Source organism: Sminthopsis crassicaudata, chromosome 3 (genome assembly GCF_048593235.1).
Source record: "Sminthopsis crassicaudata isolate SCR6 chromosome 3, ASM4859323v1, whole genome shotgun sequence".
NCBI classification, from domain to species: Eukaryota; Metazoa; Chordata; class Mammalia; order Dasyuromorphia; family Dasyuridae; genus Sminthopsis; species Sminthopsis crassicaudata.
In genome coordinates this window covers 456,009,105-456,035,116 of record NC_133619.1, presented here as the reverse complement: position 1 = coordinate 456,035,116, position 26,012 = coordinate 456,009,105, and the positions used below count along the sequence as shown (strand labels likewise).

General features: G+C 34.2%; 1 protein-coding gene across 1 annotated transcript in view; it reads right to left on the bottom strand.

Annotated features, from left to right (window-relative positions):
• Positions 1 to 23,913, bottom strand: part of ITGB6 (integrin subunit beta 6) — an 84,088-nt gene extending 60,175 nt beyond the window's left edge. Inside the window, exons 1-8 of the mRNA XM_074303316.1 lie at positions 23,759 to 23,913; positions 23,575 to 23,651; positions 22,446 to 22,525; positions 18,399 to 18,603; positions 17,453 to 17,699; positions 9,022 to 9,187; positions 8,290 to 8,451; positions 2,105 to 2,200 (exon numbers count right to left, since the gene is read on the bottom strand). Coding sequence (XP_074159417.1) covers positions 2,105 to 2,200; positions 8,290 to 8,451; positions 9,022 to 9,187; positions 17,453 to 17,699; positions 18,399 to 18,603; positions 22,446 to 22,525; positions 23,575 to 23,635 — 1,017 coding nt within the window. The 5' untranslated portion in view covers positions 23,636 to 23,651; positions 23,759 to 23,913. The remainder of the gene's footprint in view (positions 1 to 2,104; positions 2,201 to 8,289; positions 8,452 to 9,021; positions 9,188 to 17,452; positions 17,700 to 18,398; positions 18,604 to 22,445; positions 22,526 to 23,574; positions 23,652 to 23,758) is intronic.
• Between the last annotated feature and the right edge of the window lie 2,099 nt (positions 23,914 to 26,012).

Sequence of the window (26,012 nt, the reverse complement as noted above, 5' to 3'; positions counted from 1 at the left end):
TTTTAAGATTATAGTGTGGTGAGAAGAAAGAAAATATGCGTCTGCTCTTAATTTGGGGATCTTGAACTTCTATCTTTTCATCAAAAATGCTATTTCTCTTTTCCCCTGGGAAGGAAGTTCCATTGGATATCTTCAGTTTCCTTTGTTGCCTTTTAGTCATTTTTCATTTCAACCATTTTTATCACCACTTCTTTTTTTTTTTTTTTTTTTAAATAGCACTCATGAGGAGGTATAGAAAAGGGTAGGTAGTTTTTTTTAAAAGACCATTAAAAAAGTAGGCTTGGGAATTCAGTGTTCGGGTCGTTGATCATATTCTCCTGACTGCTCCTTGAGAAAAGTCTTTGTGCAACTTCCCCCATTCTAAACACGAACCCCTGCTGTTATAGGAACTTCAGTCTCCACTCCGAGTTCCCCCTGACTTAGCCCTAAGGATCAAAGGAAGAATAGACCCACCATTGTATTGGAGGGTATTTTTATCTTGACCGCAATTCTACCACTTAAAGCACTGAAACAACTATCACACATTAAAAAAGCATTAAGAAAATGGCCAGATCAGGTGATGCCATATGATTCTAAAAAGGAACAAAGCCTCTTCAGAACATGTATTCTGACAGGGGACTTCCTTAGTTTACAAGGAGAAGCAGTCTCACCTTGGAATTCACTACTGTCATCTCATGAATACAAGATCAGATCTTGACCTGGTTTCACTCTGCAGAACTTGTCATAAGTTTAAGGGTGGTTTTGGGCTGAACAATGAGTTACAATTTAATTTGAAGATCATGTTAAATAAGGTCAACATTTCCAAAACTCTATAAAGTTAGTAAGTGATCCACATCTTGAACCCTGATTATTCTTACTGCAAAGTTGATCTTTGATCCATTATGCCCTTCTTTCCACATGAATGAAAAAAAAAAAACCTAAGAAAATCAGTTTCTCTATTTTCATCATGGATAACTTGACCAAATAAGCAGTATATATTGGAGACTCCTGTCTACTGGTTTTTTAGGCTGCTATGAAATAGGCTTTTTACAGCTTTGCAGTCAGAGAACAGTGACAAGTTGAGTGGAAGCAATTATCTGGTAATTCAATCCTAAAGCTGAATTGCAAACTCAGCTAATTTAATTTGGGTGAGGGGATGAATATGTTGAGGAAGGGAACTGAATTAAATGCCTAATTGCCTCAATTCTCTGACCCATTTGGTTATGGACTCCACTATGGACTATTTCTATGCTCATATACATGTGTGTGTATTCATGTATGTGTAATTGATTTGCAAAAAAATGTGAGAAGCAAATAAGCATTTATTAAGTGCCTACTCTGTGCCAGACAATCTGCAAAGCTCTTTATATATTCCATCTTCACAATAACACTAAGAGGTAGACGCTATAATTATCATTCCCATTTTATAGTTGAAGAAATAGACTAAGATATAAAATGACTTATCCAGGGTCACTCAGCTACAAAAATAACTGAGACGATTTGGATTCAGTACTCCTTGAATGGTCTGCCAAGCTATTGCATGTGGCACTACCTACCTGCCTCTACAAGAATCAAAAAAAAATGTTTGTAGGGCCACACCCTTAACACTCCCCACCCTCTTCCCTACATATTTAATTCAAGTAAAATTACTGTTCATAAATGCTACACTTTAACTGCAGATTTGCAGGGTTTTTTGGTTGTTGTTCTGGAGGCAGTGCATGGATTCTCTATGTGCTCTATGTCCTGAAACTTTCCACTTTTGTTTTGTATCCATTTTGGCTTTCAGTCAGCTCCCACTCCACTCCCCAATCCATGTCAAAAGAAAAACAGAGGGAAATTTCAAGGGAAAGATAATCTCATTTTTCTTCCTTTCCTGTGGCTCAGTCTCAAATTTTCTCCTAACTTGAGTAATAATAACATAGGTCTATTCTGATGAGTGCTCCAACCCCCATCATTCCTGTTTCTCCTTTCCACACTCTCTGCCCTATTTCATAAAGTTCCCAGTGCATTTTTTGTGTTAATGATTATCTAATTGCCTTTCCATGTGTGAAACTTATAGAGTTAATGCTAGACTATGAGGCATAACACCTCCCTGAAGGAATTCCCCAGAGTGAAGCTTTCTTACCTCATATAAATGAACTTGCTCCTTTGTCACTGCAAAGATCAATAAAACATTATTTTGCACCAATTTCTCTATAAGTTGTCCAATTGTTGGATACTCCTGGAAAGAATAAAAAGATTTAAACTGAATTCATGTAAAATGGTAGTACAGAATATAAATAAGACAGATTTGGAAAGTTTTGATAAGAATCATTTAGAATTCAAATTCGAAAAAATCAATAAATCAATCAATTAACATTTATGAAGCATGTATAATGTGCTTGTTCTAATCATTATGCCTCTCAGTATAAATATATAAATGTACTATGTTTGCTTTTTTGGCTAATAACTCTCTGCAATGAATGTTTGACTATTAAAACTTTAACATTTCTTTAAAAAAAACTTTTCAAAAGCCCTTGCATTTTGTTCTTTTCTTCAGTGAGTCACAACATTTAATTAGAAAATAAGAAAAAGGTTCGTGGTAGAAATGACCCTTGAGTGGTATTTTCAAAGTAGAAAACATTCCCCTTAAGTGCCATTTGGCAGGAAAGAAAGAATGCTGTTCAGGGGGAGGGATGGGTAGCTATGGGGAGTGGCACAGCTGGAGGGATCTCACAAGCCTGAAACTATCTGAGAAAGGGTGGAATGGTGAAGATCCAGGCAGAGACAGCTGGACAAGGAAATAAAATAGTGCCTTCTTTGCTCCACCTCATGTGACATGTTCACTGTACTCTTTTATGGTTTGAGAAAATTTGCCTTTCCTAATGTCAAGATTTTGCTTTTATGTGATTCTGTTATCCTTTATAAGGCTACAGCAGTACAATTCTGTGTTGTAGTAATAAGCACATTTCCAGGAAATGGGGCATATTTTTCTTTTATTAATCTTAATTTAAAAAAAAAAAGCTATTGATATTTATTAGCAAATCTTTTTGTCTTTTTTTTCAAGCCAAGCCTATTTATTCCTCAAGGTTGGGGGGGGAAGGGATTTTTCTTATAACCCTGTCAGGATGCTATTTGAAAATGAATATAAAGAAGAGAAGCTAATAAAGAATTGAAATGGATGAATAATGCCCATGAAGGTAAATAAGAATGGCTCATACCATTTTAGAATAGAAAACCAAAGTAAATAAGCCACTTGCACAGTGACAAATATCTTGTATGATTACATGTTCCAAATTTTTCTTGGCTATTTCAGGCTAAAGATCTTATTTTAGACATGGATTAATTTCAAATGCAAACATATTAAGTTTTGTTTTGTCTTTGCCTGAGATGCTCAACTTATTATCTGGAAATAAAAATCTGACAACATATATGTGTGTGTATGTGTATGTGTGTGTGTATGTGTGTGTATGTGTGTATGTATTCATTTAGTCAGAAGCATTAAAAGGTAGTAAACGATATAAAAGCAAATTCACATGGGTTCCCTAATCTCTCATAACATAAATTTATGCCATCTTCATTCACCCAGAATGGATATCTTCCTTTTACTTATGAAACATAAAATGTCCTGTTTTACTTTCTTTCCTACATTTTCCATCATAGTCCAATTGGCCAGATGGCTTTTTCCCAATTAACTTCTGCTGTATGGTCCTTTACCTTCTAACATTGAACAAGTGATTCTCTGCGACTGAGTTGACTTATGGGAGCCCTAGGTTTCTACAAAGCACAACTCAAGCAACACCTCCTTTAATGTTTTTCCTGATCTTTCTCCTCCTACCAGTTACTAGAACTCTCTGAAATAATTTTCTATTGCTTCCTATATATTTAGTTGTATACATGTTTTATCCTCATGTTTAAATATAAAATCTGAGGGAAGGTATCACTTCATTTTTTGTTATTATAGTCTGAGTAACCAGTGCAATGGTGTGAACATCATAGTTATTTAATAAATATTAGTTGAGTTGAATTGAATTGAATTGTCTATTCTCTCCCTGATTCCTCTAAGTTTTCTCTCTTTAATAATTACAACTTTTTGTTTCTATGACAAAATTTAGCACCTAATTATGAACTGTTCCATGTGAGTGCATATATATTATATAATATTATGTATGATATCTGTCATTTTTCTCTTCCAAACTCCATTACAAGCTTCTTGAGAGCAGGGTTCATATCTTGAACTTTTAGCAAGTTTGACAGGTAGTGAAAAATGTTTTGTTGAATGTTTGAGAATTTTGTATAGACCAAGGTCTCTTTTTTTGTATGGGTCATAAATACCTTAGGCAGCCTAGTGAAGCTTATCGACTCTGCAGAATATTTTTAAATAAATAAAAGAAAATAACTTGGATTACAAAGAAAAACAATTATGTTGAAATATCAGAGTATTTAAAAAAACAAGTAAAAGGACTCTGGGTAAAGAATTCCTACTCTAGGTAGTGGCCATGAACCTCTAACCAAAATTATCCCTAAGCAAATTCAACTTGTCAAAATAGAATTTGTTATCATTCTACCTAAACCCAATCCTCTTTCAAACCACTTTTATTGTTGTTGGCTTCATCATACTCCCATTCACCCAGTTTTACAGTTTTGGAGTCATTCTTGGTTCCACTTTCTTTCACTTCATGTATCTAAGCAGTTTTCAAGTCTTATCAATTTTGTCTCATCAACATCTCTCATATACATCCCCTTCTGCTACACTCAAGTGACAACATCCTTGGTTCTGGGCTTTATCTCTTCCAGGCTTACATTCACTTCCTAATTGATCTTCTTTTTGCCAATCCTTTCCTTCTCCAATTGAACCACCATACATACTGATGTTAAAGTGATTTTCCTAAACCACAGAGATGAAATTATTCCTCTACTCAAAAAACTCTGGTGATTCCCAGTTACTTCTAAGTTCCAATACACATTCTTCTGTTTGGCATTTAAAGATCTTTAAAAGCTGATTCAAACCTACCTATCTACTTTTCTTGTTATATATTACTCCCTTTCATAAGCTCTATGGTCTAGTCAAATCAGCTTTTTTAGTATTCCTTGCACATGATACCCCATCTCTCTTTTCTAGGTAAAGAATAGACTGCCTTTCTCCAATGAACTCCCTTCTCATTTCTACTTCTTAGAACCTCTAGTTTTCATTAAAGCTCAGATGAAAAAGACACGTTTTACATAAGTTATTTTTTTTTAATTCATCCCCTTAGTTGTTAGTGTTTTCCCCCACCCCTTCTAGTTACCTGGTATTTATTCTGTATATACTTATATGTGTACATGCTATTTCTTTCAATAGATTATAAGTACCTTGAGGATAGGTTCTATTTTATTTGACTGTCCCCAGGGCCTGATATGTAATAGATGACTAGTAAATTCTTATTGGTAATGGGGAACAGGCTATCTTTTACTATGCGTATCTACTTCTCTATCTATCTATCTATCCTATCATCTATCTTCATATCTAAACACACAAGAACTATTATGAAAAAATACCACAATATCATAAACTTAGAGTTGAAAGAATTCTTAGAGGTCTTCTAGTACAATCTCTTCATTTTAAAAATAAGGACTGAGACTTAGGACTTATCTAAGTTCATACATCTATTAATCTGAAGGAGGATATGAACCCAGGAAGTCCAGCATTCTATCCACTATGCCATGTTGCCTCTCATTATATCTCTCAGTCAGATATATGCAAAAGAAAGGTAGAAAGAAATTTTGATGAGAAATTTGAGGGAAAAATCACATAAAGAAAGGTTTCAAGAAGAAGTAGTACTAGTCTGATTTAGCAGCTAAAAGCTCTGGAGTTTGAGATACAACAATAATGCACAAATGTAGGTATTGGAACTGAGAGATATGAAAAACTGTTGGGATGAAAGTGGGTTGGGGAAATTCTATATCAAAGCAGAGGAAGATGGTTATTTTCATATTGAAAATTTGGTATGAAAATGTATTTTTGATATGTACACAATTTTACTTTTTTTTTTGAAGGGAAAATGTCACTAGCACTGACATTTGTATGACATGGATAGCCCTAGTTCTGCAGAGCCCAATTTGGTAAACATTGAATCAGGGGAAAAATATGTACAGAAAGGACAAGGAAAACAGAACACTTTGGAAAGAGATGTGAAAGTAGCCAAATATCTTTTGTTCTCCCTATTCTGTTTCTCAGTTTGAGAGAGTGGAATAAACATTAGTTTGACCTTTCTTTGATTGATGATACAGGAATTATGTTAGTCTGTGGTGATTTATTCAACATCCATTCTACAAAAATTTATTGAGTATTTATTATAAGAGAAGTGCTATGATTAGGTGGTGGGTGCTATCTCTCTCTGTTCTTATTATTTTTGAAGTATTTGCTGCAATACATATGGGCATTGAGACAAAACATCTAAGCAATAACAAGGCAATAAATCATCCCTTAGATTTCTCATTCAGTAGAATATAAGTCCTTGATAGTTGGGGCCATTTTGTTTTTGTCATTATGTCTCCAGGGCCTAGCACACAGTAGGTAATTAATATTTATTTGTTAAATTGAATTCATTGTAATTTGCTTGTATAAATTATATGACTAAATATTGGATTGCTATTAGAAAGGGGAGGATAGAAGATAGAAATTTACATTATTGTTAGTCACAATCTTCTATCCATCTTGACAAATTTTAATTTGCCCTGTATTAACAATTAAAAACTATATATGTTGTTTAATTGCTCTGTCTCAATTTTGTCATCTGACAAATGGGAGCATGCTTTACAAACAATATTTTTACATGGCCTTTTTGGTACAAGAAATATCTTGTTTTAAAAATATGGATTATTGGACACCATTTTGAATTAACACTGGATTTATGAATGCCTTACTCTTCATTTCATGGCAGTTTAAGTCCCAGACTAGTAGAAAAAAATATTAGACTCCATAGATGAAGGTTTAAATTCCAGTCATGTTACTCATTACATATCTTTGAATAAATAACAATCTCTCTGACTCTCAGTGTCCTCATTCATAAAATGGACAATCTTCTCTGTGGAGTTATGTGTAATGATGTAAAGTGTTTTGTTGCATTAAAGTGTATCATAAATGTTTGCTCTCATTAATATTCAAATTCAAAAAAAAATAAAAGAGATGATTCTTTGCAATCCTAAATTGGTTTCAGACAGGGGACTCTATGAAAGGCAAATCAGGACTACAATGGAATGGAATTTAAATGATCTCCAGGGTTCCACTAACAACCTGACCTCCTAGATCCAGATTTGAGGTGAGCAAGGAAAGGGAAGTGTGCTTCTATTGTTGTTGTTCTTGTTGTTTGCTTGTTTTTTTCTTATGTATTTTTTCTTTTTTGAACTGATTTTTTTCTGGCACAGCATAAGGAATAAGGAAATATGTTTAGAAGAATTAAACGTTTAACCTACATCAAATTGCTTCTTGTCTAGAGGAGGTGGAGAAAGAGGAAAGGGAGGGAGAAAAATTAGGAGCACAAAGTTTTGCAAAGATAAATGTTAAAAACTATCTTTGCATGTATTTGGACAAATAAAAAAAACTTTAAAAAACTGAACTCACAAGGGAAGGGCTTTTCATTTTTTTATCCCTATTCAATTTAATTTTTTAAATTTAGTCCAATAAAATGGCTTGTCACTGGAGGCGAAGTTCAAAGTTTTGTGTGTAACACATATTACATAATTTCAGTGTCCTCCAACAAAGCACTATTTCTGAAATCTCATCATAATATGCAAGTGACCCCAAATTCTCAAAGACTATGTCTGTAAACTTCTAAAGGCTTTCCAAGTAGCACTAAAAACTGATTCTTACATCCAAAAACCAGCTTCCATAAGTTCAGAGAGGATTCTTGCCAACTGACTACCACATGGGTCCAAAGTGTCTCTTGCAGATCATTTACAAAAGTATAAATAAAAGCTCCAATATCCCATTAAGTATACATTTTTTGAAAGTGAACACTGGTTAGTTTTTACTTTTCTCCCCTGTGATTATTATTTGTGTGATTATTTTGCCTTGATCAGAGTAGATACTTAAAATTGCTAGATTGAACTGAACAAATTATAAATGTATTGAAGACGTGTTTGACTGATTTCTTTTTCTTTCTTTTTTTTTTCCAGTAGGCAATTGAGGTTAAGTAACTTGCCTGGGGTCACCCAGCTAATAAGTATCAAGTGTCTAAAGTCACATTTGAACTCAGGTCCTGACTCTAGCTGCCCTTAACTGTAATTTCTCACACTTAATCCTCTCTAGTGTATTTAAGACTTAAATTAATATGAAACATAATATGTTACCAGGACAGTTGACATGGAGTACTCATTCTTGCTGTCCAAGTGGCAAACTCCATCATTGGGAATAACGATTCCGGCCAATTTACTGTCCATTCCAAAATGAGAATCCGCATCACTCACAAACACAAGAAGATGGAGGGAATCATTCCTCCACCCAATTTGTTCCTATAATTAGATTGAGAATTTCAGGGTATGTTTGATTCAAATAGGCATCTGTTGAATGTTGATCAGCTATACTTAGAAACGCTGACAATTGACAAGTCTTTACAGCTGCTTCATTTTTTTCCATTCAGCTATCTCCCAAGTATAAAGTCAAATAAGAAAGACAGAACATCGTGAAACATTTCCCTGCTCAAATATTTTTCAAGATTTTCTTTTAAGAGAAGATGTGGTTTGGGTTGCTCTAGTTATTTATGCAGCAGATTATTTTTTAAAATAATATTTATAGTTTACCTTTCATCTCCTCCAACAACCTTCCTCCAACATTACCATACCAAAAATCTTAAGGTCTTGTAGTATGAAAAATTATGTTAAATATACTGCAAAAACTCTTCTCTAGCATGCATTTGCATTTTAAAGAAAAGCACCTTCTTTGTGCTTTGTTCATTTAACCCATTTCTTTTCTTTTTTTTGATGAAAAATTAATAGAATTAGCTTTTTTTTTTTTTAAGCACTCTAGAGTGAGTTTCATTTTGGGAGGAAATCATAACAGCACTATCCAGTATGGCATCCTACCTTACAAACAGCAGCTTGCATAATTGCATCAAATCCTCCCTCTGGAGTGTCAATATTTGCTGAAATTTTCTGATTCTTCACAATTTCATTGAACTTTTCTGCATCACTTGTCAGTGGTAGAATGTGTTTAAATCCAAAGGTAGGTAAGCAAAAATGGGGAACACTACTACAAAAGAAAATGCAAAAACATCTATAATAAAATCTATCAGAATATAATTTATTAGGAATAATTTCCTCAAAAATACCTTAAGAAATGTTTGATTATCAGAAATATCTGATTTTGTGATTCAGAGTTCTAAGTGACTTTGATGTCATTAACATAGATGTTCCTTAACAATGTAGATTTCAACTCTTTCATACTTTTTCATCTTATGCCATACTGTTTACACTTTATTGTTTGAACCCTCCATGTAATATCAGCTTATAAAGCCAACAAAAAAATTGTAAGAGTGAAAATTATTTCTTGCAACTCCTAACCACATTAACAACTTTCACTGGGTCCTTACCAAGCTGAGATTTTTTAGGTGGCATATGAAATCTTACAATTTACAAAGGAAGAGAGGACAAACAGAAATCAAATTATATAGTATTGTCCCCAAATGAGATGTAAAACTTTACCCAACTCATTAGAATGCTACAGAGATAGAGAAGGACTAAGTGAATAGAGAATCATTGGAGCCCGTAACAGTTAACCTGGCAAGTTTTCATATGAGAAGTATATTTTGTTCAGCATCTGGTCTGGTTACAAGGTAGATGAAGGCTTTCTGGAAAGGGAATAGTATGTGCAGTATATTGGAAATGGAGAGGGACAAATTTTATGAGGGACATGTACAAGAATCACTGAATTAAAAACAATAGATAGTCATAGGATACAGAATAGGGGGCAAGAAAGAGTGAGATGTAGTAGAGAGGGACCAGGGGTTTGGGTTTTGTCTAACAGACTCTCTAAGTATGTGATCCTGGCCAAGACATTTTAATTTCTTTGTGCCTCTCTATTCTCACTATAAAATGAAGATAATAATACTATGTAAACTTTAAAGGACTATTGAAATGTGAATTATTTTGAGGACAATTAGGTAATGGAAAAGGAAATAAGAAATCTTAGGTAATGGAAAATAGAGTGTTAAGGACCATGCCTAAATGAAGGGGCTGGTCAATTCTCCAAGAGCCTCCACAGTTGTGAATCATGACACTTGAAGGAGTTGCAAAGAAGCCTTCACAGATGTTCTTTGTGGATTGGGGATGAAATAAATTGGAGGCAAGAGGGAAGAGGAGGGAGGTCAGAGAATGCAACTGTGTCTTAGTGGAGAGATCAGAAAACAGCAACTTCTCAGTCTCTTTGTATCCTCACCATCCTCTCACATGAAGAGATTCATTCTATAGGTCTGAGTTAGACCTCCAGCAGCCATTGGCAGGTGGCTCCAGCATCGCAACAATAGAGCATTATGAAAAGAGTAAATTTGGCTTAACAAGCAACTCTAAGCTTCTGAGAAGAGAACAGAAAGTTAAATGAGCAAGATGATTGTTGAGATAGATGACAATTGACTAGGAAGAGAATTCAAGAGAGCAAAGATTGGAGGCAATGAAGTCAGCAAGGAGTCCGTTGTAATATTTAGGGTGAGAGGTATTTAGGGCTTGGATTTAAGCACAAAGCAGAACAGGAGCACAAACAAGTTAGTGTGTGGGTGACTGCCCTAAGATTGCATCAATCTCAACATTTTATTTATTCATTCATTCATTTAACAAGCATTTATTAATGATTATGCTGGTTCCTAGGGACGTAAAGACAAAGATGAAACAGTCTCTACCCTCAAGAAATTTCTATTCTATGAGAGAGGGGGAGAGCATGAATGTAAGAAAAATACTTACAAAGTAATTTCTGAGAGTATTATCATTTCCAGTCATGTCTCTATACCCCATTTGGAGTTTTCTTGGCAAGGATACTGGAGGGATTTGCTATATTTTTCTCCAGTTCATTTTACAGGTAAAGAAACAGAGGCCAACAGGGTTGAGTGATTTGACCAAAGTCACACAGTTAGTAAGTGTCTGAGAGCTGAATTTGAATTTAGGTCTTCCTGATTCAAATCCAACTCTTTCTCTTAAGCCACCTGCCTCATATATAGGGCCTTTGGCAAACCTTCAATAGAAGATTCATGAAATGTCTTAGAAACTTTCCTCTGGTTTCCTGAATATTTAAATGGTTCCAAAGTAATATCTGGATTATAAATCATTTGTTTGTCATTCTTTTTGTTTGATTGGTTCACTTTCTCTTCCAGTCATATATGTCTTTAATCTTTTCTTCCACACCATTTTTTCAGTCATCATTGATAATATATTGCAAGCTTTTTTATTCCTATCATGAATCTTTCATTAACTTTTTACTATCTACAACTAGATTTCTTCTGCAGTGATAGATTCATAGTTAAATAGTATTGCTGGAAGAATACTGGGGATAAAGAATTCAGTTTTTGTAGCACTGTCATTTTCCCAAATATAATTCAGTCTGTTCTCCTCCAACACAATTCTGAACTTTACTCACTATCCACCTGCAACATCTGCCTGAGATTTTACACACACACACACATACACACACACACACAAGTACATACACATAATATACACACATGCATATATCTACATACATTATATACACATATACATATATTCATTTATATGTATATACATATATATATACACACATAATTCCCACCAGAAAAATGACAAGAAAATTTTTAGCAATCATTTTTACTAGATTTTGAGTTCCAAAATTTTCTCCCCTTCTCCTCTTCCAAAGAAAGTAAGCAGCTTGTTCTAGTCCTATGAACTCTCTTTAGGGCATTCATCATTATATAGAAAATAACTTAGGTAAGTAAATGTCTTCCTAATTTATGGCTCAATTTTTAAAATAATAATTTACCCTTATAGTGCACTTTTAGGTTTGTGAAATGCTTTATTGTGTGATTGCATTCTATCTTTACAAAAATCCTGTGAAATAATTTCCATGAGGCAAAAAAAAGGTTAAATGACTTGCCAAGGTTTATAAAGTCAATAAGTGATTCTGATAAGATTCAAACCCAGGATTTCCTGATTCCATGTCCTGTTCTCTAGCTAGGTACTCAGACATAGTCTTTCTTAATATGCATATATTTGCAACTCCATCAGAATTTTATATATTAACATATGTATAAAAGCCCCTAAAGCTGTATTTTGTTTTTCTGTGCTAATATACTTCAAGGCTTCAATGGATCCATAATCCGTTTGACATGGGTACCTCCTCTACCAGTATACTATAAAACTTACCCATGTCTGCTCGTCCTAAGTGATTCCTATCTATAGCTTTCGGTGCATCCTCCATAGAGGTCCACAGATTCTAAGAGTTGGAAGGAACCCCAGAGGCCAGTTAGGACAATCCCAGTGAAGCATCCTTTCTCCATTATCTCCAACAAGTGGTTCTTCAAGTCTTTGCCTGAAGAATTCCAGTGAGGAAAAACCCACTCTTTCTTAAGACAAGGTTTTCCTTATATGAAGTCTAAAGCTATTTCTTTGCAACTTAAAGTCATCCTTCCTAGTACTGCCAGTTGAGATCAACTAGAATACTGTTCATCTCTTTTCCATATAATAGTCATTCAAGTATGTATAGACCCCTATCAAGTCCCCCATTTATCTTCTCTTTTCCAGGTTAATCATTCATAATTTCTTCAGACATTCTTCAGGGTACATTTTTAATAAACACTTTTCTGTATCAGGAAGACTAACTAAAATTCAAAAGATTATTGTTAAGTTATCCCAACATCATGAAAGTTTTGAATAATACATCTGTAATTATGGGTGAGCCCTCTGTTCAAGAAACACCTTTTATAATTCCTATAAATGCTCACTTCTATAAACACTCTATATTACCCTGCAATTTAAGAAAAACCTTATAGAAAGCCCCCCATATAAGATCCCCAACTTCAATAAAACAAATATATTCATGCATTTTTAAAATTCTACCAAAATATCTTCCTATTTAATGTAGAAAGTTTTGCCAACACCATACAGATATAGGTTCCGTACCAAGAAATCATTCCATAAGTTAGGTCAGGAGCAATTAAAAGAGTAAAATTTTATCTTAAAGCAAAGATACAGAAACAAGGGGTAGAGAAATAGCTCATCTTCTCAACAATTAAAACACCAAAAAGTCCAAAGTAGAGGTTTTTTTAAAATGACTTAAAACCTCAGGAAAGAGAATAAAATAATAGATACATTTAGACTACCTCTGTTCACATACTTGGTGTCATATGTTGATGAGGGGCATTCCCCAAGAAATGTGCCCCCACCTGACGGGAATCACATCAGAGAGCCAAAGGCAATAATATCTTATTTTATTAGGACTAGCCAGATGTTGAATGTATATCTTTATGTGTATCACTGACTGTGTAGAATCAAGAACATCTAAATATGCCAAATATTGCACTGCTATTATTTCCATATGAAGAGGATAAATTTCAAAGGTAAGTGGTAGTAATTATATTGTACCCTTTGGCAAAATTTAACACTATTTGTGCCCATCACCTACATGCCATATTTCTTATTTTTCTCACTAATCTAAAAGTATTTGTTTTCTTTAAATACTTTGTCCTAAACCAAATATAATATTCTATGTGTGGTTTAACTAGTACACTATCACCATGTTCTCTTTTAATTTCATCTGGCATAGTATTAGCTATTTGGGGCTTGATAGTTATATAATTGCTTTACTTGGATCTTGCAAACCAGGAAAATCTCAAAATCTTAAGGAACCTAATGAAGACATTCTCATCATCCTGTGCTGGTGAAGCAGAGTTTTTGAACCCAAATGTAGAACTTTACATTTACTTCCATTAAATTATATATGTCTTTGAAGTTTTCTTTCTTTGTTGCCTGGACATAAGTCCCATTTCTGACACATATAGGTTGTCTTACAAGTCACAGCTTATTAATACTTGAGGAAGGACTTTAAAAGTCTAGGCTGAGGAGCAGTTAATTACCTATCTGCATTAATTGTAGAAAGCATTTCTTCATAGACATTCCTTTCATCAATAGAATTGTAAATCTAGTCCAAAACAAAATTTTTCCCCAAAAAAGTTATTGTTCATCTTGTCCATGTATTTTTGGATTTGGACTCTGTCATTCAGTGTGTCAGCTATCTCTACCTCCCTTTCTCCTTCACCCCCATCCCCACTTTCATGTTATTTGCAAATTTACAAACATGTCATCTTTGCCTTTATCCAAATTATTGATAAAGCAATAAATAAGTAAATATTTAATAAAGGTTGACATGTCAGGTGGGACAGCTAGATGGTACAGTGCACCACCAGTGCTAGAGCACCTAGCCTGGGATGAGGAAGACACATCTTCCTAAATTCAAATCTGACCTCAGACACTTACTAGTTGTGTGATCTTAAGCAAGTAACTTAATCCTGTTTACCTCAGTTTCCTTATTTATAAAATGAACTAGAAAAGGAAATGGCAAATTATTTCAGTATTTTTGCCAAAAAAACAAGCAAATGAACCCAAATGAAGTCACGAAAAGTCAGGTGACTAAACAAGATCTAAAAATTGAATGGGCCTGCCTTCAGAGGTAGAACCATAGATTTTGGGACAAGAGGTGGAACAGTGGACAGCATACTGCCCCCAAAGCCAGAAAGACCTGAGCTTAAATCCTACTACAAATACTTAGTAGCTTGTGTGACCCTGGGCAAATCACTTAACCCTGTTTACCCCGTTTGCCTTAATTTCCTCATCTATAAATTGAACTGGAGAAGAAAATGACAAACCATTCCAGTATCTTTGCCAAGAAAACCCTAAACAATATCACAGACATATTGAACAACAAGAACACAACAGGCAGTCATAAAAAATGTTGAGTGGCAAAGAACCAAAAACAAGTCCATAGATTCTCCACTAGTTCATTCCCTCCAAATTGTCATCAAGCCATTAATGTCTTCTCTTTAAGCCTAACCATGCCAATAGTTCTAAATCCACCTTTTGCTATCTTTTATTGCCATCTAGTTTTCACCTTGCCCACCAGGTTGGTATATAACTTGCCTGTATTTATATAAAATTAACAAGATCTCTATACTTTTCTATATAGAGATATAAGATTATCTCTATATACTCTTGTATATATGTATATATACATATTATATATATATATATTTTCTCTCTACATATACATATATATATATATATATATATACTCCCCCCCCCTCTCTCTCTGTATGTATGTATGTATGTATCTATCTATCTATCTATATACTCTATATAGAGATATTATCAAATAAAAAAAAACATAAAATTAAAACTTCTCTGCAAAGTGCCTATCCTCCAAGAGTTTTAGATATCACGGATGAGAAAAACCTTTGATACAACTACCTTCAGTATAAACTAGAATTAACAAGTGTATAGGAGGACTTATAAACAATATGCTAAAGAAAAAAAAATATCTGGAAGAATGAGGGAAAACTTCATGTTGGAGATGGCACCTAGTAAGACCTGAAGGAATGGGGAAGAATTCAATAGTCAGAGATGGGGAAATAGAGTGGCAGGATTATCCCCTTAAAGCCTAAAAAGCCTAGAATTACATGAGAGATTGCATGGAAACTCTTACTGCTCCTTAGAAAATGCCTTCTTGACTTAGAAAGCTAGCTGCCATTAAAGCTTTAGGGAAAAAGTGGTTTGTCTCAGGCAATATCTTTTTTTTAATTTGAGAAATCATATTCTTTTATCTCTTATCAGTCAAGTTGTTTTTATTGAATTTTGTGGTTCATAAGTATGCATTATTCATTCAAGATACTTTGCTAGCAGATATATTACAACAATTGAGCTTATTAGTTTAATTGTGTTCTCTAGTAAAGCATCATACCCATTATAATGAACTTTATGACATTACAATTTACCTAGAGTCTTCCAGTTTGAATTCATTCAAATGTATCCCCTTGGGGCAGAAGTAACTCATCAGACCCTACCTAGGACTGCCCTAGGTAGTTTGTGGCAGGAAAAGGAAATATAAAAGCTATTTAGACTCATGCTATTATCTGTACTAAAAGTTTAATAAGTAGTTTTATTCTAAATTATTGGAAATATGGAAGTGCATACATAAAGTTTCCCTTACTTTAGAGTGAGTCAGAATACTAAGAAATTGTTGCACTCCTAGAAATTTGTTTTCACCTAACTCACCAAGCTACATTTATGTAAGAACTCAAAAACCTTATTCGGCCAGGTTCCAGTTGAAAAACAACTTAATGTTTTGAAAACAGTATTTTAAAACTTGTTTTTCTTTTTTACTCCCTGGTGATGCTATATGTCTGGGAATCATGGAACACTGAAGGGACATGGAGAAATGCATGTTAGATATACATTGGCCTTAGCAGGTAATTATAGGTGACTTACAGGTAGGAGTTACAGAAAAGACTTAATTTGTGGAAAAGTATGACTGGAAAAGAAGATGAAGGAGGTTATGTTAGGAAAATGAGAGATAAAAGAGTAATACCCTTGAGATATTTTAAAAAATCAGAGGAGAGCTTCCAGCATGTGAGATGAATGATATCATAGACCTATTAAAGTGTCAAAGTGCTCTCCAAGAGTTTTAGATATCACATAAAGTTCTCTTCCATATATGCTAGTAACTTTGATGTATAAAAATGTATGTCATATGCTAATACGAGCTTGGAAAATGTCTTTATAAATACTAAATGCTTTTCTGCATTTCAAGGAAATTAACATTTTAAAATGGATAATTTGAATTACATTAAATTAAAAAAGTATGCTTTATATTTCACAAGCAATGTAATTACTCCCCCTTGATAGATGTGTGCATAATCCATGTTTTAAACTGATGATTATATTATGATAGAACAGACTCAGAGAAATCACTTTCCTATTGAAAGTTATTGGGGTATAAATGGACTATAGAAGATAATTAAGAGAAATCCTTATTTCCCTATGAGCCACAGAAAGCAAGGGGAAAAAAAAGACTATTTTGCAGTAGTGAAGGTAGCTGAGTAGGATAGTATTAGTGGGTATGGGTTGTTGCTCAAGTAACCTCAGTGAGTGGTGGTCATTGTGAGAAAAGGCATCTCTAGGAGACATCACAGTCCGGTGAAACCTATATTGAGGGTCCAGGATATGCTTGTCTCCAGAAAATGGAGCCAAGTTTGCCACACTCAAATGTGCATAAGGGGCCTTTTCAAATTCTGGAGCTTCTAAGCTTCCCAGCTTCATGTGGCTAGCAAAATGTCATCAAAATGACCTCATATTTGTAGCAAGCAAGAGAATGCCAAGCACACCTACTGAACAGCAGATGAATGCCAGAGCTCCAGAGAGTTTCTAGTAGCAGGAACTCAGAAGGGTGACTCCTTCCACAGAAAATCAGTATCCATAATAGAGATGTGAGAGCTCTCACACTTACCTGCAAGGATTCACTATTTCTTCAGGAGTTGTCTTTATAAAAGGAGAAACTGGTTTTTCTACAAAGGAACCAAATCCCAATTTGAAGTTGCTTGTTAATTTAGACATCTCTTTGGATAGTGTGGAGCCCAACTCCTTTATTGTATTAAGGTCATCTTCCATAGAAGCTGAGAGATCCATGAGGTAATACAAATCTACTGGATAATCCTCAGTCTGGCGAACATGGACTTGTAATGTTTTCTCATTACCTTGTTAAACCACAGCAGGGGAAAAAATGAACACATTAAGTTTTGTATCAGATCAATCACTAGACCTGTGTGTTGTCATTTCAGAAAGATGTTCCCAAAGGAATGGCTGGTATAAAGAATGTCAGGATATCATAAACTGATATTTCCATGCAAATTCTTACCAGTTATGTATAGAGCCACCGAAGGACATGTAACCCAGGATATTTTATATCATCTTGGGAAAACCAGCATCCATTTAGATTTAAGATAATCTTATTTCTGTGGTTTCAAAGAGGTAAAGCATCCAAATGGCAAACTGGAGCTACATTATAGTGCTCAAAGAAATGTGAAACAAATCTCAAAGGCATTTCTCTCTCTCTCTCTCTCTCTCTCTCTCTCTCTCTCTCTCTCTCTCTCTCTCTCTCTCTCTCTCTCTCTCTCTCTCCCCAGGGCAAGAGCACAGTTGTTATTTGGTATAAATTTTTTTTTTCGATTCTATGCTAGGAGCATAAGTATCCCACATAAGTAAAGATATCATTATTGACTAATCTTCATTTATGTAAAAAAGGAATAATTCCTGATTAATACTTCTAATTAGTGCTATATAAGCCTAAACACATGCAGTCTGAATAGGTGACACTGGAAACTTTGTTGCATGCATCAGTAGAAATAAGAAATTATCACACTATGATATCATATTAATAAGGTGCTATAACATACCTGGTCGCAATTTGAGAACTAATTTTTGGGGTGAAATTTGTATGATATCCGAATTGTTTTTCTGACTTCCTATACTCAGCGGTTTATTTGTAAGTATCTCTATTGTGGAAGTAGGATTTTCAATGGCATGTAGCAAACATCCTTTAGCCAAAAGATTCTCTGGGGTATCACACCTTTCACCAATTCCAGATGGATGGGTAAAATCCTAGAAAAGAAAAGAAAATCAAGTAATGATTATTTAATTTCAAAATAATGGGGGATATTTGTGCAACATGTTATATTCATCTTTCCCTTTCCAGTCAAGGATCAAAATATTCTCACATCTGTTTCATTTATTGTACAAAGTTAATTCAAATTAGAAGGCTGACAGAAATCTTGAAAAAATAAGAAAGATTCCATTTTAATTTCAGCATGTACCATTTTTTCAATTACTTCCTCTTCTCAAGCATCTTTTCAGTAGTTAGATATTGAATTTTCTGCAGACTTAAATTGTTATTTAAGATAATATATTATTTAATTATTAATTAATTAATATAATATTTACTATATGTATATATATTTCAGGTACAATAAAATCACCCATTTTCTGTAAATTAAACTGTTTATAGTTTATAAACTATAAACTGTCCAGAGGTAGGAACTGTGTCTTTTCAGCATATAGCTTCCAGGACCTGACACAATATCAAGGTCTATTTACTGTTAGAGGTATTATGACATTATATTATTATTTTATAGCACTGTTGGCTTCTCTCCTGGACTTCTAACCCTACGTCTTTAAAAATTGTCTATTTAGTATATTGCAGATTTTTTTTTCTCATGGTTGACAATTGGGAACATGGGTACCCATTCAAGGTACAAATGAGTATAAGACAATTCCCTTTTGTTGGTTGCAGAGGTTTGCCTTCTTGACAATTAACTATTTCTAAGCTTTTGATATAATTTTTCTCTAGCTGGCTGAAGCTAGTTATCTGGGTGTCCTGTATCGCAGAATAGAATCTAGTTTGTACATGCTAGCAAGTGCCAAATGTGACTACCAGTTACTGGATTTACAAGTCGTGAAATGTCAATGAAGTGAGAAGGATTAGTGTTTATTCATTCACAGTCTATGAAGAAGGCAACTCACTGGAAGGATGGATCACATCTGCATTGGAGCTATGAGGCTGCCATGTGGACATTTGTAGATTTAAAAATCACTAATTTTTTTTTTTTATGCTAACCATCACCTGAAAGTAAAATCACTGGCTTGTCATGGTAGGCTAGCCATTAAAAACACAATTTTAAAAATATTTCGAAAGTAAACTTTTTAGTCTCAGATTTTTTTTCATAGTTGTAGGATAAATGCTACCCAAATGAGCTGTTTTCAATCACCCATCATTTTAAAAATTTTGTATCTATACTGATCTATTATCTATGTTAGAATGATATAAAGATTTATACTGTTAATGGTATATGCTACTTTGTATTCATTGTTATTGAGTCATTTTAGTTGTTAGTCTTTTTATGATCCCATTTGGGATTTTCTTGGCAAAGAGGTTTGCTATTTCCTTCCTCAGTTCATGTTATAGATGAGGAAACTGAAGCAAACAGGGTAAATTGCCTAGGGCCACACAACTAGTAAGTGTCTAAGCCCAGATTTGATTTCAGGAAGAAGAGACTTTCTAGCTCCAGGCCTGGTACTCTATTCAATGTGCCACCTAGTCACCCTACTCCTTGTATATATGCTGTCTGTTCTGACAAAGTGTACTCTCCCTGAAGGCTGTCTTTTTTTCTTTCAGTTTTCAGTGCCTAGCATGTACTTATATATACCTATATACATGTATTTGAATTTGTATGCATATAAATATACAAGGATATAAGGATTTTGCTATAAGTACAAATAAATAAAAAATCTGTATCAAATATACTGGCTTTTTTCCCAAGCTCATGTAGCAAAAGTAGGGTTGGAATATATGAGGAGGTAGGGTAGGGTAAAACTACTTCTTTTGGAAATTAACTCCCTGAAGAAGAGCATATTAGGTTCAGTGGAGATCATGTTTTTATGGTTAAGTCTGAAAGTAGATGGAAATAAAACCCCTGTGGTCCTAAGTCTAGACATACTTGCGGATTGGAGGCATTGTATCAGGTATCATCTGTGGTCAAGATCAGTGTGTGTGTGTGTGTGTGTGTGTGTGTGTGTGTGTGTGTGTGTGTATGTGTGTGTGTGTGTGTGTGTGTGTGTGTGTGCATTACCACCCTGGGAATTCTGTGAGTGCCTGATTACAGGGTTTCTCACTTTGATCTGACAGATGAACTTCTGCCCTATGAGCAAATACGATTAGTGACCGAGGAGTACCTGAAGAGAAGAATGACTCTCTTTGTTGGAATAAATAGAAATAATCAGGATCTTTCTGAATTTTTTGCATAGGAGTTCACCATTTCAACTTATGTTGCTTTCTGTGAGATTAACTACTGCTAAGACATGTTGACGCCTAAGACATCCTAAAAAATGTTGGATGTTTGAGGTGACGTGACTTTGTCTATTGCTGTATTGTATATCTAACAGCTCTTTATAAATCAGAATTAAAACTGTCATTTGGATTTTACTTTTTAAAGCTCTTTCTTAATTGGAATTCAAATGCCTTTGTAGTATGTTCCCTTTCTAAAGTAGATTCTGTGAGTAAATACTCAATCACTTTACATAATTCAGTATATAGAAATGGAAATATTAAAAAAATTCATTCTGGTACATCTGGAGGAGTGCTTTATCTCATTAATCATTTCCTTATCATAATTTGGAAATACAGGACTAATAATATTTAGCATTATATACTGGATTTTAGAAAGTAAACATGAAACATTTTCCTAAGCCATGCAACATTATATATCTGATCAAACGTTATGATTTTTGTTGTGAACTCTTTAACACTTTATTTACTGAAAAGTACTGATACATATACAGGATGTCCAAAAAGTTGTGATGCAGGCTTAAATTCTTAAAACTTATAATTTGAACACAACCTCATATCCCATATAGCTCTATAAAGTCTTTGATTGCTTACTTAGATTACTTTGTTGATTTCTCAGCAGTAGGTATTATAGATATTACTATTACCATTTCAAAGATGAAGAAATTGAAGAAAAGAGAAATAAAGTAATCCCTGATGTTATATAAATAATGAGAAATCAACCCATTATTTACAACCAACTCTCCAGTTAGTTTCTATACCTGAGTTGCCACTAAATGTAGCTTTATTAGAACTATATTTTTTAAGAAGTCCTATTCTTCTATTTTGTTGTCATTGTTAGATCATTTCAGTCTCTGACTCTTTATGATCCCATTTAGAGTTTTCTTGGCAAACACATTACAATGATTTGCCTTTTCCTTCTCCAGTTCCTTTTATAGATGAGTAACTAGGGCAAACAGAGTTAAATGACTTGCCCAGGATCACATAACTAATAAGTATCTGAAGCCAAATTTGAACTCAGCAAGGTGATTTTTCCTGACTCTAGACCCAGCACTTTATGCACTGTGGCACCACTTAACTACCTTTTTTTTTTTCTATACTTGAGCTGTAATTGAATTTATTTTTATTAGAACTATCTATTTTGCAAAAAAAGTCCTACTCTTCCATGCCTATTTTAAGTCCTTTCTTTGAACTTACATGTTGTAACAAATGACATGTAAGCACAAGATTGGTAGGACATTCAAAGCACTAAAGCCAGTTTTGTTGCTGAGTATGCCGAGTATGTTGGATCATCTTGTCTTGGGGGCAGACTTGATTCATATGAAGCCAGGTAAAAAGAACTTAAAGGGAAAAGCAGGATCTTTTAATGCTATGGGTGGTAAATTGCATTTTCCAGAATAACTTAACATCTCTTCCTTGACAAATTTTTCTTGAAATTAATCAAATGAACATCCTATTAGCACTGCTAATTCGCATTTTTTTTATGGTCTGCTATACTTGTCCAGCCACCAGGATTTTAGGGCAATTCTCAGGGCCAATGGAATGAACATAAAAGCTCACACAAACACTTCTGTTGGAAATTCTATGAGATCATTTGTTTTACCTCTTGAGAACACCAGGAGCAGTGTGGTCCAATGAGCAAACAGTCTTCACAGGTCTCTGCATTACCCACAGCACAGCTCCCTATATTTAAAGCCAGAGAGAGAGGCAGAAGATTAAGGATGCATTCAATCATTCCCTTTATGAGGCTTATGGTAATTCAAGCACTGGAGAAGGACAGAGCTGAAGTTTACCTTAAGTGTCAGCAACCAGTTCTTAAAGTGTTAGTAATTTTTATGGAACTTTAACTTTCCACATAATTTAATGTTGATATTTATGATATTTCCCTCTATCTTATGTTAATTATGTTTTACTTTCTTAAAATATAAAAAAGGCATGTACACTTTTAAATGAAGAATTACTGACATTGTGAGGACAAATGTATTTATTGGTAGAAATTTTTTTTTAAATTATAAGAATAAATAGCCAATGGAATTTTTTTTCTCTTGAGATATATCCTTGAAAGCCAACATGTCTTAGTGTAGGGAGGGAAATCCTTAGAAGCAGAAAGACCAGAATTCACTTTGGACACATGCTAGCTAAATGCTGATAATAAAGTTACTTAACCCCTTAGAGTTCCAAGCCACTTTCTAACACTGTTAATTAGCAGATGAGTTTATCTGCAAACAATGGAGGGAGTTTTCACACTGAGAGTTCCTACACTGATGATTGAGACTGCTCTCTTCATCAAAAGAAATTATCCTTTACAAAAGTGGTTTGATTTGCTTCGTGTTCAAATCATTTCAAGAAGTTTCCAACTTGAGGAGAGAAAGGAGATCATTGGAGAGTGATAATAATGCTAAAAAATAATAACAATAATTAAAAGTGTTTTAAAGTTTCCAAAATAACCATTGCAGCTACACAGATCAAATCTTTTGTGCATCAACTCTTTTGTATTGCTGGCATAAAAGTGCGGAAGCAACTTTCCAACTCCCGTAATACTGCTGGGTACCGTGTAGAAACAGATCCTAATAGCTCCTCAGTCCCGTATCTGAGGTCTGTTAAAGCATTTTCCCTCAAAGGCAAGAGACAGTGGAATAGACTAATTCAGAAACTGCTTCCCATGTCTTGGTAAAGACAGTGTTGTCAAACATTCAGCGACAGAAATTGATGTGAGGGCTGACGATTCTTACCTTGAACATGGTTATTCCTTCCCAGAAATAGAAAGAACAGGCAAAGCAATTCAATCCCCATTCGTTTTCAGTTCTCGCTGTACAGACAGATTAAAAAGTGAATTACCTTCAACATAACAAGATCAAAGTTGAACATTGTAAAAGACTTTCTTTCTTGAAGTGGAAAATGGTAAGTACTACTTACACTGCTTTGGACAGAAACTCTAGATGGAAAGGACAAAAAAGTTTTCATTAAGACTGAAATGAAAACAGAGGCTACCTGGACAGGTAAAGAAGAAAAGCCCTGCTTAAGAGCAACTTCAACATGATTCACTTCCTTGTTCTCCTTATAAGGAAAGCAGGTGTACAATCACTAAGAAGGTGGAGAAACTCATTCAGGTAGAAATTTGGGTGTAAATTCTAGCAGTTTCTCTGGGTCCTAAAGAAAGTCAATATTGCAAATGAATTTTTGATCAATAAAATGATGAAAGAGCAATTCTTTAAACTGTCATTTTTCTATGTTTTCTATGTATCTTTGATGTATACAGGAATAGAAAGAAAATATCAACCATAATGCTGCAGCAGATTATAATATTAGTAAGGAAAAAAAGTACCTATGATTTAAGGATTCCATTTTTTATTCAGATCTTTTTTGAGTTCAATCAAGGCAAAATTCTCTCTGGAAAAAAAACAACAACATCAAATTGATAAGCAGACCAAAAAAAACTTAAAATGATGTGATGTCTTGTTTTTTGCAGAAATTTTACCAATGCTACAAAAGTGTTTTTTTAAAAATCAGAATAACTAAATTATAATATAAAAAATAAGTAGTGATTTTTTTTTATCAGAATAACTAAAATTATTCCTGGGGAGTATTAAAGTAAGTGGTTTTTTTTTTTTTTTTTCAAAAAAGTCAAAAAGTTTAGCAAGAGTGTTTCAACCTAAATAAAACTACAGAAAGGGCAGTTTATAGAAACTACTTTTAATCTAGTAGCATTCACTAGCTCAAACAATGAAGATGAGGCCTGCATTGTTACACAGTCTTTAAGGTCTTAAGTGGAGATCTTAAATAGTCAAAAGGTGATTTCTAACTTGGTCACTTGCCCCATTGTTTAACCTTAGACTATTGGAAAGGGAGCAATGTCGTTTTGAGCATTACATTATAAGATAGTTTGGGAGAACAAGGGAGGAATCCAGGACAGAAAAATGAAGGTTAGGATTTAGGTCTTTCAAAATTAATGGCTACAGTATAGAATCCACATTGCTTTGTAGTAATAACACACTTTCACTTACACATTTTTATTTAAGTGTGACAATGTCTTTATGAGGCAGGGAATGTAAATTTTGACAGTTCCATTTCAATGACTCACAAAATAACATTAGAAGTGAAGTGACTGGGCCAAAGTTGGGACTCAAATCCAGCTTTCTTCTCCAAATCCAGTATTCTTCTCCCTCCATTCAGAAAAAAATCCCCAAAATTATGTAAATGGGATTCTTTAGTGAGAGGAAGAAAGGCCAGTAGCATCTTTCTCATTCTTCCCCTTCTCTTCATCCAGAATCTACTCTGGTTCAAAAACTTATGACCTCTCCTCTTACAATGGGCCTGCTCTTTGGCTTCCTTGCATCTAGTCTCCTTTCACTCTAATCATCCTCTATTCATCTGCCAAACATTTCTTTAACCCAGATTGAGTATATTAAACATCTTATTTAAATATCTTCAATGTCTTCTTATTGCATTTTGGTAGGATAGAAAAATTTCTTAGCTGATTTTTAAAAATTCTCTATAATCTGGCTCCCATTTTCTCTTTACAATCTAATTTCAAATATTTCCTTTAATGCAATATCCATTCCAACCAAAGTAGTCTACTTTTGTTCCAAAGAATTTATATTTCATTTATTGCCCAACTACTTTTACTCAAATAGCACCCTACATCTGGAAGAGACTCCTTTCTTATTTCCAGCTTTTAGAATCTCCATCTTTCCTCAAAAAACTGCTCAGGGGCCATATCTCCTAATTAAGCTTTTCTTGATCCCTTCAGTTGTTAGTACTTTCTCTTAAAATTTATTTTGATAATCCCTTTTGTACTTCATATTTATTTGTCATTGTATATGTTTATTCTCCTCATGCTCCAGACTTTAATTTTCATCTTTATATCTCTAGCATCTTCAAGAATGTTTTAGTCATAGAGGAAACATATTGAATTGAATTAAATTAAACTTTGGAAAGTCAAGTTCACTTTGGCAGTTGATTGGAGAGGGGAAAAAAGGCAACAGAGAGACCAATTAAAAATCTTTTGTAATCATCCAGGGTGAAAGGTGATGAAGTCCTGAACATGGATGCTGGCAGGGTTAGTAGAGAGAAGAAAGAACTAAACATGTCTGAAATGGAACTCATTATCTTTCTACCTAAATAATTCCCCACTGCTAATCTTCTCCATTACCATAAAGGGCAGCACCAT